Below are 15,769 nucleotides of genomic sequence, written 5' to 3' on the forward strand. Positions count from 1 at the left end.
ATTTAATAGTTGTAGTAGTAGGAAACTAATTAGACTAGCTGTCTGGTGCTTGAAGGCTGGGTTTCTTTACAGCTTTATGGGGATTTGGTTGCCATGCAGATTATAGACAAACCGCTGTTTTTCAATGAATCAATGAATGATAACCACTTTTCATGCTAACACTGGTTATCATGTTAATCAGTTTCATGGAAGGACTCTTGATAGGACACATTAGGTCAACATTTTGTCAACAGTCACAATGAATTTTCCAAAAATAACTTACTAAAAGCTTTGGACACCATGAAACCATTATAATCAAGGTAAACCTTGACACCCAAGCCTCCAGCCTCAGGATGTACTAAATCAGTATTAGTGGAACATGCTATTACTCTGACTTTATCTATGACTAGAGATATTCACTACATGAATGAAGAGATGGAGAGGAAGATGAGATTGAGTTACAATGGGAAAGGCAAAGTGACAAAGGGCTGCAGAAACACTATTGCATCAAGTCAGGGGCACTGAAGTGTTTGGTTGGTTGGTTTTTCAGAGTTTTTATGAGCTGCGATGGAGAGACTAGGTAATGTACAGAGTAGAGGTGTACCTCTGTTGTTCTATTCACCATCATCTAAAGTCAAGAGAGGAGAGAATGAGCAGTTAGTGAGCAAAAACAGAAAAGGGCCTCCACTGACATGAAGTGGAGGAGCAGAGAGAGGGGAGAAGGAGCTCACTGCAAAGATACATATGGCAATAAAGTTCTGTTGTTATTTACGATCGAGATAGATGGGATTTTAAATTTGGGAAAAATATTCTCAAACAAATATCCTCTACACAGTAACTGTTGTCCTGTCCAATGTGATTAAATATCCAAAAAATGTACGTCTGCTTCTTTCCCCTTTCTGCCAAAAAAGAACATCAAAAGCAAGTTCAACCAATAAAAATAAGAAGAGAAAAAGGAGCAAAAAGACAACTCTGATATAGAAAACCAAAGTTATCAATAATCAAAGAAACAATCAAACAATTAAAGAATCAAAGAGTTAAAAAAAAAAACTGCAAACTGAAGATCCACCACTTGAGTCTGGCTGCATCAGCGTCGTCACTCACCTTAGACTCAACGTCTGCATTGTGGTCGTTCTGCAGGAGCAGGGCCGCGGCCTTGGTGTCGTCCTTGCGGGCAGCGATGTGCAGGGCAGGTAGACGTACCTTGCCCTTTGTATCGTTCTCCAGTAGCAGGGAGACCACCTGGTCATGGCCCTGCTGAAGGGCCACCGCAAGAGGAGTGAAGCCATCCTGCGTATGAGGAGAGAGGAGGTGTCACTGCATTATTAATGCATTACTGCTGACAGAGATGATTTGAGATGGTAGATGTGACTGGATGCATGATATGAGCAGGTAAGGAGCAGGGCTATGGAGAAATGGTGCTCCCTTATTACATTTAGCTGAATTATATATTGCGCTGCAGGCAGACAGGAAAACAATGCAAGATGCCAGAGTCCTATAGAAGTTTAAAAAAGGAATGTAGAATGCAGGTGATATTAATGAAAAAAAAAGCTTTGTAGTGTCTACACGGTACTTTAGTTTGAGAAGTAGATGAACTTGATTGGTTAATGCATAAATGTCAAATAAATTTAACTGAAAAAGCTAAATTGATGGGAAACATAAGGGCAACGGTAATATGTTTCATAATCCATCAAGTCAAACTCCCGCAAACTGCAAACAGTTTGCTTTAGCGTGATAATATTTCCTGAAACAAGCTAGAGATGACCTTATGAATGTACCTAGAGGTTAGATTTTATATTTATCTTTCCACATTTATATTTTGTATCTCTTGTTTAGGTTTCACATGGTTCTTTGGAAGCTCTAAGGAATAAGAATAATCTGGCAACTTAAAATAGAAAATGTGGGAGTTCAAGATTTAGACTGTCTGACCTGCTTGGAGCATTTAGTACAGTAAATCATAACTTTTCAAAAAGATGTAGTGATAACTGAAAACTTTTTGTATATTTTCAAGCCTCGCCACTATATAGGACACTGATGTAAGTTACATATTGAGATGAGGGGGTGGAAAAAGGTCTCCTATACACATTACTCCTATGATGCATAATTCAGCTGAAAGCTCCCTGGCACAACAGTGCGTTTCTGCATAGTTCAATGTGTCTTGTGTATGTCTATTTGTGCCTGCATTTATATCATGTTCACAAGATCGGTGTGCAGATCTGTGTGTGTGCACATGTGCAAACATATTCCATGTGGTGCATGTACGTGCATGTCCTGAAGGGCATCCCATGTTCAACCATGTAGCCCAAAGATGTAAACCATTGCACTTTAGATGAGCTTGGACATTCCATTAGCCCCATCAGCTATTTATCTCTGTATGTGCCGATGATTGTGTGTGTATACGTGTGATGACTGGTAAGGATGCGTGTGTATGGGTTTCACAGGCTGAGCAACGTAAATCAGAGCAGTAAGAGCCGCAGCAGCCATGGAGAGAGGAGCTAGCAAGAGGAGCGGACCTCATCTGTGACCCATTCAAGGTTACTCTGCCTCCACCACCATACACTACCAATCAATGAAGCTCTGCCTAGTCCCTCGTGAGGAGATGAGGAAGGAGGGAGAAGGGGAAGAGGAGAATGGTGGAAATACAGAAGTAGATAGAGTGAGTTTGTGAGACACAAGACACAGAAACAGAAAAGTAAAGAGAGGACAGAAAGACAAAGAAACAGACAGAGACACAGGCAGATACAGGGTAAGTGAGGTCAGGATGATAAAAGAAGGGGGGAGGAAACAGAGGAGGAAAGGAGATGAAGTTGGTTAGTACAAGAGATGTGAAGACCATCCATGACTGTGGCAGGGAAAATGCATGGAGACTTACTGTAACAGTATGACTGTAGAGAGGTGGACACAGGACTGGCATACACACACGCACACACACACACACACACACACAGACACACACACACACACATACAGTACCTCAGTGGCCATACTCTGGCTGGCGCTGTGCTCCAGAAGGAACCGTACCACCTCCAGATGATTCTCCTGGGCAGCCATGTACAGAGGAGTGAAGCCATTCTACACAAAACGCACATATACATTTACAAACAGGCCTAGATTTAACCTAGTTGCCACTTATGCTACAAATGAATAGATGTTTCCTTGTTGTCCATTTGTTTAGATGTGGTTTTGGGTCTGTTTTTTTATTGTTGGTGAACGGCAGACTATACTAGACTACTATAAATCATGACACTTATACTATCAAATGATATAAATGTGATTGATAATCTTGAGAGTGATTGATATCCAAACAAAAAGATCTCATTGACTAAACAAGATGTTCAGGAAGTCTGTAAGACTTTTGTGCTAATGTTACATCTTCATTTACTGTTTCACAATTTGATAAGGGAGTGACCAGGGAGAAAGAAGGTACTTGAAATCTTTCTCACCTTGATCTGATAGACTTACTGTAAATGTAAAATGCAAGGAAAACAGTTTTCCTGGTGAGACCTAGTTGGCTCGATGCCAGATTCAGTCAGTGAGGATCTTTCCACTGAGTGATTCCCCTCAGTGGCACTGACTTCATTATACAGTATCATCCAAACAAATAGTAGCCATTACATTTATGTTGTTTCAGGCTCTAAATGTGGACCAACAGGACCCTATTAATATTTGTCTGTGTTTGTTTGTTTGTTTGTTTGTTTGTTTGTTTGTGTGTGTGTGTGTGTGTGTGTGTGAGTGTGTGTGTGTGTGTGTGTGTGTGTGTGTGTCTGTGTGTGTGTTTGAGTATATCCCACCTGAGATTGTGCATTGACGTTGGCTCCATTTGTGACCAGCTCTTTAACGACTTCCGTTTGGCCAGCCAGCGAGGCTATGTGCAGAGCAGTGTTTCCTTTCTAGATTAAATGGAACAACCACAGGAATGTGTGTTAAGCTCGGCCCCACCTGTCCCACCGTATTGCTTGTGTGTGTCTGTATATATCCACGTCAGTATCCATGTGCATCAGTGAATCCCCTCACGCCAATCACACTTTGTACCACTAGCATTCCAGCTCTGGCATCCCCTTGCCTACACTGCCAACTATGTGTCACTTCCGATACTCCACGTCCCACATATAAATGAGCTCCTGCTGAGCCTTGGCCATAAATACAACTACAGGAGGCGGTTTATGAACTGGTACAGGTCCATGTGAAGGCAGAGTTGACCCCCAGCCATTCTCCTGGCCGCGTGACACAGGGCCCTGTTATTCGCGGCTATTGCACAATAGGGATCAAATGTCACATGTATTGTAGCAACGAAATCCGATAGATGTGTCTGCTGAGGCCCAAACAGATTACTAGAGACAGAAAAGACTGGTTGGTACATAATGTAAGAAAACAGTAAAACAGTAAGACCAATTATACTGTTAGTTTATAATCTGAACAGTTAATGGAAACAATGCTAGTTTATTATGGTTGACAGGCAACCTCACTGATTATGTTCTATTAAAGATACTTAATATTGGTTTGTTCCCTTTTCTTTGGAAAAACAAATATGTTCATAGAAATGTTAATGCTTCTACAAGTTGAACACAAATCCATCATCATCAACGTAATATAAGCTTTAGTTAAAAGCGGTGTTGAATCGACTTTAATGTAATTTTTGAACGGCAGTATACAGCACTTGAAGAAAAGACTACTCCATCGATTTAAGCCGTAATTTTCAATGTAAAAAACCTAAATTACCAACAATGCAACTAGACCACCTACAGTTTGGTCAGAGATTCAGTTGTGTTATGCAGCTAATGTAGCCTCAAGCAGAGATGAGGAGCGGGCTACAGAAGTCTCACCTCCTTCTAACTCCACATGCAAAGCCTTTTCTCAATTTCAAACTAGTACTTTTCAGCCCCAGCCCCTGTAAGGCTAGTCAGACACGTAGTTACTGGTTTAACAGTGACAAAGTCAACAGTGACATTGACCAAAACAACCCTGAACACCTCTCTATGACTTGTGTGCTACAAAACCATAGCATTTCTTCCCTTGAAAAAAACCATTGCCACTGAACATTATCCAGGCAGAAATTACATTTCCCTTAAATATATTTGGCAAAAACAATGAGTTGTAAATTAAAATTAATTTCTAGCAGACTGGGTTGCACCATGAACACCACTACGACCTAAACTAAACATCAAAAGCTTCAAAAGTACAATCCAGTAAAACACCATAAACAGAAAGTTAAATCAGCAGTTAACTCTGACAGTCTCAACATTATAAGCTTTACGTGGCTGGGTAGAACTTTACGTCATTGGGTAGAGCGGACGCACATATGTATACTTAGAGGTTTATGCCTCGACACAGAGGTCCAGGGCTCGAATCCAACCTGTGACGATTTCTTACATGTCTTCCCCCTTTCTAACATAGCTGTCCTGTCAAGTAATGGCAGAAAAAGCCCCCCAAAAATAATTTAAAAAACAAACAAACATTGTAAGCTTCACAAGAGTACCTTTTGTTACAGATTTGCTAATGAACTGCGGACAAGGCCTCTAGTTTAAATCTCCCACAACAAGGCTAGCACAACTTTAGATATACAATTAACTTTAGCATTAAACACCCAACACAGCCTAAATGAAACACTCTGTTACTAAATCTGGGTATCCATGATAGCACTGCCTCCCTGATTGTCTCTATTGGCTGCATGAAGTAGAAATTGATGAACAGTGGATTCCCAACAGTGGATTCCCAAGATCTCAAGCTAATCCCTCTGTATCCTCAGGGTCACAATAGAGAGAGGCTTTAATTGGGGAGATTTTCTCCTTGATCTTGAATATTTCATTGTGTCCTCTGTTTATGTTAGCACTAGGCATATGGCCTGTGGCAGAGAGGCTGAACCAGACAACTAAATGGGAGGGAAAGCCTTTTGGGCTCAAATCTGAATAATGTTTTCTGTGGCTTCCCCTCTCAACTCCTTGTAGCATCAGAGTAAAGATACTTCAAAGGAAGAGCCTACCTGATGAATAATACTAAATGATATCATTATGTATAGTTCATAAAATATAATGCTTCAGATGCTTTTTTTCCACCTTGTTCTTTATTACATACAGTTAATTTAAAATGAATCATTATACTGTTGAAATTATACTAAACTCCTTTTGCTTCTTTTGTTTTTTGTTTTTTTCTTGCTTAATTCTCTCACTTTTTCCTGCAGCCTTCCCCAGAGGTATCATTAAATATTGAGCCATAAAAACCCCAAACGAAGGCTGCACATTTACAGTAGTAGTACTTTAACTGCATGCTGTTTAATCTTACAGTGCAGTCATGTTTTGTGCTAGATCCAAATATAGTCCTGCAACATCAGCTGAGCTGCAATAGGGAACGGGCTGGGCCTTACCTTTGTGGCAGCATCCACGGCGGCTTCAAGCTTCAGCAGCTCAGCAACAACCTCTACATGCCCCTCCTTAGAGGCTAGATGGAGAGCGTTCAGACCATTCTAAGAAAGAAACGTAGTTATTGGAGTCTGTGTAGCTCATGCCATAGGAAATAAACCATGGGATAATGTGTAATTGTGCTAAATGGATGGGTTAAGATCATAAAATAATTCATTTGGAGGACAATCCTGCTTGCTCACTTGAGCCCTTGAGCCCTGAATTTGAAATCCAGCTGATGTAGCAGTACGGTGACAGCATGATTTTGTGTGTAGAAAAGAATAACTTATTATTATTCATCTTCAACTCTAAGAAGGGCAGACACTGGCAAGAACATTTTAGTATTTTAATAAAATAATCCGAAAAATTACCTGATTGCAAATGTTGATCTCAACCCCAGACTTGAGATAATCAAGGACTTTTTCAAGATTCCCCGCCCGGGCAGCTCGCAGGTAACTGGCATTGCTGTCAGACTGGAGAGGAGAAACAGACGAGAGAGAGAGAAAAAGTAAGGAGGTGATTATATCAAGTCTGACTCTGTCTGCCAACATTCTTGTCTGCATCAAACTGTTACAATCAGACACACAGGAGAAGAAAAGCACATACAAATGCCAAAATATTACTGTACCAGGTAGAACTCTGTCATAATGTCTGAGACATCCACAAAAACATCTTAACAGAACAAAGCCAATATCCACACACACTGTAGGTCCATCGTCCCATTAAAAAATTATAGTAAAGTCCACTGGTGTCTAAAAGCAAGACAAAGCTAAAAATGCAAACATCTCAAGAAGCAAATCCATTGGAAAGTCAACAGAGCCTCAGTCATGTCCTCCGTCATCCATCAGATCCCATCGGACCGTTATTTCAGCTTTGTTAAATCCAAATATCTTCAATTCCCAAAGGTAAGCAGTTAAGTGACCGGGTGGTCCTCACATCTGCGAGACCTCCTCTCTTCCACAGAGATCTCTTCTGAATCCCACAGTGAAGCAGTTGTGACTGTATGTTGTTGTGCTACCAGAAGCAGGACATTCTCTAAAATGCTTGCCTGTCCTTTATTTCACTACAGAAATAGGGCTTTGCACACCAAAATAAAATGATGATGCAGGCAGGTTTTTGCCCCTATACCAAAAGGGGTGTGCATGTGTGTATGTGTGTGTGTGTGTGTGTGTGTGCGTGTGTTTATGTGAGAGAGTGAGGAGGAGAAAAGAAGGGGGGAGAGATCGAAAGAATGACTGAGAGTAGACAAAGAGATGGAGAAAGCTTGAGAGAGAGAAGGGGAGAGGGAGGTTGTGTTCCTTTTCTGTGTTCATGTTAGCTCCTAGGACATTTGGTTTGACATAAAATGACACACAGCAAACTCTGCACATTTGTCTTCTTCGAAGCACCCTTGCAAAGAGCATTTTGTCAAACTCAGCACTAGAGGTGCTGAGTGCAGGAGGGAGAGAAGCTGTGATACGCTGCTTCATAATAGAGGCTCAAAATCAAATTCCCCTGAATTATCAAAGCCCCAGACCTGCTAAATTTAGCCTTGCGTCCAAAGACACTTAGGATAAACTCAGCAGGGCCAAACGGTACAAGCGGTTATCCAACATTGTACTCTCCCCCCCCCCTTCGCCGTGCTTTTCCAAAAATAACTGTGACGAACATAGAGGGATCTGACCCAAAGCCGAAATGTGAGTGAACAAGACATCCAGCATCAGATTGTTTAACCGATAAGCTGTATACACTGTGAGAGGAAAATATGTGTGTCTATGTGTACTCATGCACAAACTAAACAATGCAGTGTTAACTGGAAACCACGCCTTTCCCTGATTACAAGAAACCATTAAGCTAAAGCTCATATCAGCCCACATCTAGAAATTGCTTCCGTTTTCCATACCCCTAACCAGAGAACTCTATGATAGCACTGAACCACTGATGATAGTTCTGTTCTTGTGGCCTCGCGAAAATTAATGATACAACAGACAGTCACTGGCACAGAGCCTGAACCATCATGATCATTCTGCTTGGGTACTAGATTGTGTTTGGTTTCTATTATTCTGGATGCCAACCATAAGAAAGAGCCGACATTTCCACAGCAATGGACGGCAAACCAACATAACTTGTAAAACAAGCTTACAATTCATCACTATCTAAATATGATTTAATTTTTTATCATCTAAATATCATTTCATTCTATATTCTTATTCAACAGACCACTATATCAAATTCTTGTTAATCATGGACACCTTGAACCAGTGTCCTTCATGAGGACCAGTAAGAAACACTTTGGCTCCCATCCAGTCTAAACCCAGCCAGCAGCCACTCTCCACCAGCTCTCTGTCATCACAGCATCCCATCTCAGCACTGTCACTGAAGTCAACTCCCTCCACTTCTTCTACTATTCTTCTACGTTACGTCTACATATCGCATGGTGTCAACATGATTCATAGTGACTGTTGTTTACAAGTGCTGCCCTTCAGGAATGAAAACAATGTCTCTGTAATGAGAAAACATGCAATCAAGAAGGGAATATACACGGAGCAAGGTCATGGTGGCCTTCTCCTTGAAAGAAACCTCATTCACACTCTTTTTAACCTATACATTTTGCAACCTCTTTTCTTTCTTCTTCTCCTTGCAGTTCTTCTCCATCTTCGTCTTCTGTTAACCTAAACTATTTGCAAGGGCAGTTTTTAAAGACGTTTTAAGAACACTAACACTATTTCTGTTCCAACATATATTTATTTTAAATGTTTTTAAAGAACATTATCATAAAATAAATATCTATTTAAAGTCCAGTCTTGTGATTGCTATATCTACACTCACATAAATTTCCATTGCACTTATACGATTTACAAGTCTCAACAGATGTGCTGGATTTCTTTCTTACTTTTTCCTTTTTAGTTATTGATTTCTTTAATATTGTTTTCTTGTTCTAGTTTTAACCTCTGGTAGAGCACTGAAGTTACCAATATTGTTTATAAAAGTGCACTATAAATAGATTTACTTGACTTTCTGCAATACTTTAAATGACTAAAAGACAGTTAATGCCCAACTCAAAATTCAAGATAATCTTAAAATCCACTCACAATATCACCAGCAGTCGTAGTTTCATCATTAATTATTCAGTCAAAGTCTCTCCACGTGTCTGTGTGTGTGTGTGTGTGTGTGTGTGTGTGTGTGTGTGTGTGTGTGTGTGTGTGTGTGTGTGTGTGTTTGCATGCTGGTACACATTCCAGTTGTCCTGTTTCTTACATAATTGTCATGTGTGTGGCGTGCAGTATATAGCACGCCTGTGTGACCTGTGACTCTCAGGCTTTGTTGAGTGTCCCCGAATGCTTGACCACTATTAAACCTCTGACATGGAAACACACAGGTCACACTGCTGTGGACAGGCAACATGGAATGCACCTGCTCAGTGATTTACACTATCAAATATTATGAAAATCAGACATGGCATGTATTACTGTAGTCTTGCACACATATATTTGATAGAGCCCATAAACTAAAACCATGCTACAAACTCTCATGCTATCACTTTAAAAATAGAAACAACACATTTCTAAAAATACAAGGGTATAAGAGCATTTTTAAAGTTTTTATATTTTTTCATAGATATAGTTTTGCAATAATCTTTTATCTCCTTAGAATTCAGGGGATGTTTAGGGATGAGCAGGGTAACAGTAGATTCCGCACAAAAGTGGTTTACAGCATTTGAAAGATGGAAACAGCACTTTCAAATTAGTGAATTCATTCATTATGTAATGTAATAATGTTTATTTCTGAAATTAATGAATTAAATACTTAATTAGCGTTAGTTAATTAGCATTAGTTCATGCAGGACACAGAAGTTATACGCCCGCTGATTGAATTACCAGTCCTGTCAGGCACACACCAATCACAGCCATTCTCGTATCAAGGCGGCCCTTTTAATTATGACTCCCTCCTCACTGGACCCCGCTACACTGACGCTGCTTCACCCACTACTGCAGCTGGCAACGCTTTGCCTCCACCACTCCAGCCTCCATCTTCCTATTTCAGAGTCACTCAATATCACTCAAAGTTTAAAATGTTTTTCAATGTCTTTCTTTTGGCTCACTTTTGTTTATACCCAATGGGATTCTGCATAGTGCTCCCTGTTTCAGCTCAGCATGCTGATTGGCTGGTCAAGGGGGCATTATCAAGAGCCATCAACACCAAACACACCAAACACTGTATTTCCATTTGTTACAACAAATGGTTAAATATGATGAAAGTGTTCCTGATGGAAAAATTAATTGTGTATAAAAGAAGAATAGAAGAAGAAGAAAAAAGTACATAAGAGCTTAGTACATTATGATATGAGTTCATAATGGCCATTATTATGCTCACTTATGTCTCTTGTTGTTGCAGCGTTTTTGGTGTTGATAATATTTGTTGTTTTCGGCGATTGGATGGCAAGCACTTATTGTGAATGTACCTAAGTCATACACATTGTCTGCATGTCAGAGGTCTGTAGTTTGTGGATGTAAAGTCTTGTGAGGCTGTGATTATCCTAGAAGTAACAACAAGTCATTTTTATACAGTAAAACAAGTTTCAGAATAGTCTAACTAAATTAAAAGGCTACTATGGGGAGTCTTGTGGGTACCAATAGAACTCATTTACATGCATTATTTAGCCACCTTTTCTGACAACCTAGCATGGTGTGGTTGGTACAATTGGATTATTTAGATTGTCTAGCTTCATATGATATAAATGTCTTAAATCCATCTCTAAATCTGAGCCTGCTACAGCCACTGAAAGACAGAAAGTCGCCAGGGCCGGCAGGCAGGCCGTCGGATTATCAATATCAAGCAGTGCTTTTTTCTTCCCCTTCTGCATTTGCCAACAGATTAAGTAGTCTTCATCCACGAATCCCTATTCACTGCTCTTGTCAGTTTATCCCATAATGCCGGCAGTGAAAACCAGTGACCAACATGTCCAACCCTGCATCCACATCCCATCTATGGCCAATATGAGGGACCTTGAAGACTTTGTGAATGAAGCATTACACAGGACGGGGCATGAGATTATAAAGAAATATCATTAAGCCTCCAAAGATCAAAGAAAATGGGGCCATTAAAGACTAGGTTAAGCCTGAAGGAAAGCATTAATCTAATGTTAGAATGAAAAGGATGGGGGGGGGGAATCTGACACACATGTAATAACTGGAAAAGCTGAGTATTTAGCATTCCCAATCACAGTCATGCAAAGTCAAAAATGCAGCTAATTTCTGGGTAAATCGCTGTAAATTCCAATTAACGGTCTCAATTCTAATTAAAAATGCCCTTTGGTCACTGACTGGTGTCTGCAGATGCTCTTTAAAAGGGAGAGGAGAAATGCAGTATTGTCTGTTGAACGGATGTAACATGTACGGTAGGTTTGATCAGATTACTGCACATTAGAGTCTTGATCGGGCCAAATCTTTCTGTCTGAACCAGGCCCGAGCCCGACAGGCATAAGGACATTTATGTCTGAGCCCGACACATTTAATATCTGTTTTTTTTCTCGTACTAATGATACATGTAGGCAAGCTTCTCCTGACAATATGGTGATTTGTCGACTATGCGACAGCAAGTCGCTTGGTTATGACGCACGCACTTGTTGGCCTATTTTTACAAAAGAACGCCTGCTATGGAGCCATAACGTGAGGTATAAGGTTATGGAGCCTTTATACATTGTTGTGTATTTTTAGAAATAAAGAATAGACAACTAAGATCCTAAATGCTTCAGATGTAAAGTTATTCGCTGTCAAAGTGGAAGAGTAATTATTGAATTTTCAAAGGTTTTCAATTTTTCAAAGGTTAATTGGTAGTAGCATTCCAAAGTTGGAGTTTGATGTCAATTGTTACACATAACGTATAATTTCATTTTAGCATAAATTGGTAAAGAATATCGGTTTCTTGTATACTAACTTCAAAATACAGTATAATACATAGTACTTACAGCAATACAAGTAGTATGGAATTGAGACACAATATCTTTCATGCTCTCCAATAGAAGCCGAGCAGTCAGGTTTTTGGGTGGTTGACATCGTTCCTTTATTCTAGGCATGGATATTCATTACGCTGCAAAGCGTTCGTTTTTATTTCTGCTGAATCTGTATTTGGCACTTCTCCTCATCATGACATCAACACAGTGATAGTCTAGATGGATAGTGGACATTTAGATGTATAAAGACTGATATCTCCGGGCCGCTAGACTGCGATGATGTCAGTTTGGCACTCAAGCATTTTTCAAAAGCATATTGCACTGCCCGCATTTGAAGGAATGCATCAACACATACATGTCTGCACACACTTTAGGACAGTTTTCACTTAAAACACATGCGGGAAAAATATGTACACACAAACATAGGGCATGTTGATGCCATTGTTGTAGGCTCTGGGTGAACTGAGCAAGCTTAGAAGAGGGGAGCCAGACCAGCAGAGGCTGTATTGTTTCCCTTTATCCCCTTCTCTCCTGACAGTACAAAACACACAGAGCTCCATAGCTCTACTTTCACAAAGCCAGGGGCATCCAGTGGCTGCCCACAACACCCACCAGTGCCAAAGGACCTCACCCCGCCAACCTCCACATCTTTTTATCTCATCACTTACCTGTCAAACTCCTTAAACCCCTTGACTGCTTAGTTACTCATAGTGTCCTGCTTTCTCTCTGCCTCCCAAGGCTTAATATATAGCAACACTATTGATGAATTGATGCCCCCATTTCACTGTCACCAGAAAATCAATATTACGGCTTTAAGAGGTGTGGATGCAAAGCACATTATTTGGCAACACAATGAATGATAATCTATTGGAGTCTTGAGATTTTAGAGCTTCCTCAGATTTAAAATGTATAAGATTTTCATGTAAAGTGCACCAATGTCTGTCAACATCACTCTAAAACATCCCTCTATTTTAGTTGTGTTACTCATGGAAAGCACCACACACTTCAGGTGCATCGCAAAGAAAAGAAAGGTGGTTCAATGTGTCATGCATCTAACGGCCACTAGGAGAAATGACTGTAAGAGAGAGTGAGTGAGTGAGTGAGTGAGTGAATGAGTGAGTGAGTGAGTAACTGAATGAAGCTGCTTTAAGATACTGATGAGGGAAATTCCTCAAAGCATTACAAACAAGCCCAGCACACCACACCACACCACACCAAACCGCATTCCATATTAAAAGGAATATATTTGGGGAAAACAATTATTTTATGTCTTACTGGCAGTTTAATGAAAACATTGATACCAGTCTCATGTTTGTATGCTAAATATGAATTTGGACGCAGGACACGATTAGCATAGCTTAGCATAAATACTGGAAACATGGAAACAGCTAGTCTAGCTCAGAAGAGATTAAAAAAAATGCTCACTATTTTACAGATCTTGTTTATTAAATCTGTGTCTAAGAAAGTAAATCAATGTGTTTACCAAAATGTCAAACCATATCCTTTAAATAAAGAGTTTTCAACTTTCTCAATAAATGTTACTAACACTCTGCAACAAGAACCTGCAGGTGCATGGGTAATTAACTTTTGAGACTCTAAACTCCCTGATGTCTGCTGAAAACCTCCTGCTTGTTATTACCCTGCAAACAAATACACACTTTACATCAGACTGCAGCAGATCAGCTTCCCATGTTCAAACACACCCAAACACCATGCAGTCATGTTGAATGATACAGGACATGGTCGTTCAAGTGGTTTGGTGCAGCACTGAACTCACAACATTAACCTCTGAGACAGTCAGTAACCTCTGTTACATTGTTTTCAAGAAAATACCGAATCACAACACAAATCTAATCTAATTTATTAATCAAAGAATTAAAAAAAACACTGTTACAAATGTATGAATAAACTGAATAATCCACTACTCACTTGTGTTAGGAAGACAACACCCTCTTCCACAGCCATGTTCAATTTCTCTCCCTCTTTCTTTCTCTAAGCTGTTTGAAGAAGAGTGAAACCTGAGCTCAGAGTGGCCGAGAAGCCAAGCAGCCAAACAGCCTACCAGTCGTCTACTCACTCAGTCAATCAGTTCTGTCCTTATCTTAACCACACAGGCATCCATCCCACTCAGAGGAAAGAGCAAGGTGCCACTGGCTAAGGTATGAAAAAAAAATCCAAGCACACCAACAAAGAAGTAGTAGTGAGTGGGGGGGGGGGGAAGGATGCTGGATGGAGAGGAAAGTGGAAGAGAGGGGTTCTATCTCTTCAGTGATGAGTTAACAAAGCGTTGCATGCCTTTCACGCCGCAGAAAGGACACACAACAAATCCCCTCTGCTGCTTCTCTCTCTCTCTCTCTCTCTCTCTCTCTCTCTCTCTCTCTCCTCTCTCTATTTGTCTTTAAAAAAAAAAACATGTCAACAAGGGTAAATCCCTGCTGCCTCGCAGAAGCTGGCCCCTGCCCCAGAAAGCACCTTCAAGCGGGGAGGGTGCAGGAGGAGAACCCTGACTTACCATAATAGCTGAGGCTTCGTCTTCCCTCTCTGCCTCCTTCCTTTTCTTAGTCACCTTCATTTACTCTGAAGGGGATGGTGGTGGTGGGGGGTTTCAATGTGATCTTGATATCCGAGGTTGGGGAGGCGAGCAGGGAGAGGGGTCAAACTGAAAATAGCAGCTGAAACAAATACTTTAGCTAAAGTGACTCAACTGTGATATGTCAAACCCCCCCATCTCTCTTGTTATCCCACCCACTATCCCTCCCACTCATCCTCTCTGGTTCACTCTCCCTTCCTCCATCACAGTTTCTACTAGCAGCTCTTTTTTGTCAGCCCCTAACAAAGACCAGTGTTAGTGTGTGTGTTGTGAGTGTATTTCCAGGCTAGGCTTGCTTGCTACCTGATTGAACGAAATCAACCACAGGGATATCAACGCATGGGAGCTAACAGTAGGAATATGTGTGACTATTAGTAACGACAGAGAAGAACAATAACATCACGCTATTTTGGGGCGAGTGAACCCCCTCCCAACCCAAACAGTCAATGGGGACACTTTAACAGAGGATTAGGGGCCTTTCCTTTGGTATTAGGGACACCCTCTGTCCTCCCACCTCTCACCCATCAGCAAACATGCCCCACTGCAGTCAGCTGAGAGGGAGCTGGGGAGGACAAGCTCAGCCCCACCGATTTCTCCTCACAAATCCTTCTCAAAGCTGAGCCCCAACACGATAGCAGCCAAGTATATTCACTGCTCTCCTGGAAAATCTATGTAAAGGGCTTGGATCTGATCACTATCTGTGATCTGAGTTGAGGTTAAGCGTAACGTTCATCATAACTACCGCATCGATGTTATATGTTTGATCTTGGGTTATTACACCTGTGGGTGGTTTCGGATTATCTTATCTTGGAAAACCACCCACAGCTGTAAAGCCTTCTTACATACTGTTTTACCTATAATAAGCCAGTCAGT

General features: G+C 40.8%; 1 protein-coding gene across 30 annotated transcripts in view; it reads right to left on the reverse strand.

Moving 5' to 3' along the window:
* ank3a (ankyrin 3a) overlaps positions 1 to 15,769 on the reverse strand; it is a 124,912-nt gene that overhangs the window by 55,127 nt on the left and 54,016 nt on the right. For 21 of the 30 annotated variants that reach the window (XR_004660198.1, XM_034898714.1, XM_034898723.1 and 18 more), the window contains exons 2-7: positions 6,746 to 6,847; positions 6,341 to 6,439; positions 3,771 to 3,869; positions 2,953 to 3,051; positions 1,084 to 1,269; positions 584 to 607 (exon numbers count right to left, since the gene is read on the reverse strand). Coding sequence is in view for 29 of the 30 variants with exons in the window: in XM_034898714.1 (XP_034754605.1) it covers positions 584 to 607; positions 1,084 to 1,269; positions 2,953 to 3,051; positions 3,771 to 3,869; positions 6,341 to 6,439; positions 6,746 to 6,847 (609 nt within the window). In the remaining variant the exon portion in view is untranslated. Of the gene's footprint in view, positions 1 to 583; positions 608 to 1,083; positions 1,270 to 2,952; positions 3,052 to 3,770; positions 3,870 to 6,340; positions 6,440 to 6,745; positions 6,848 to 7,002; positions 7,396 to 14,235; positions 14,498 to 14,818; positions 15,019 to 15,769 lie in introns of those variants that run through there. The other 9 variants (XM_034898726.1, XM_034898718.1, XM_034898713.1 and 6 more) reach the window with 4 other exon arrangements.

The sequence above is a fragment of the Etheostoma cragini genome, chromosome 17, assembly GCF_013103735.1.
Source record: "Etheostoma cragini isolate CJK2018 chromosome 17, CSU_Ecrag_1.0, whole genome shotgun sequence".
Taxonomy (NCBI): Eukaryota; Metazoa; Chordata; class Actinopteri; order Perciformes; family Percidae; genus Etheostoma; species Etheostoma cragini.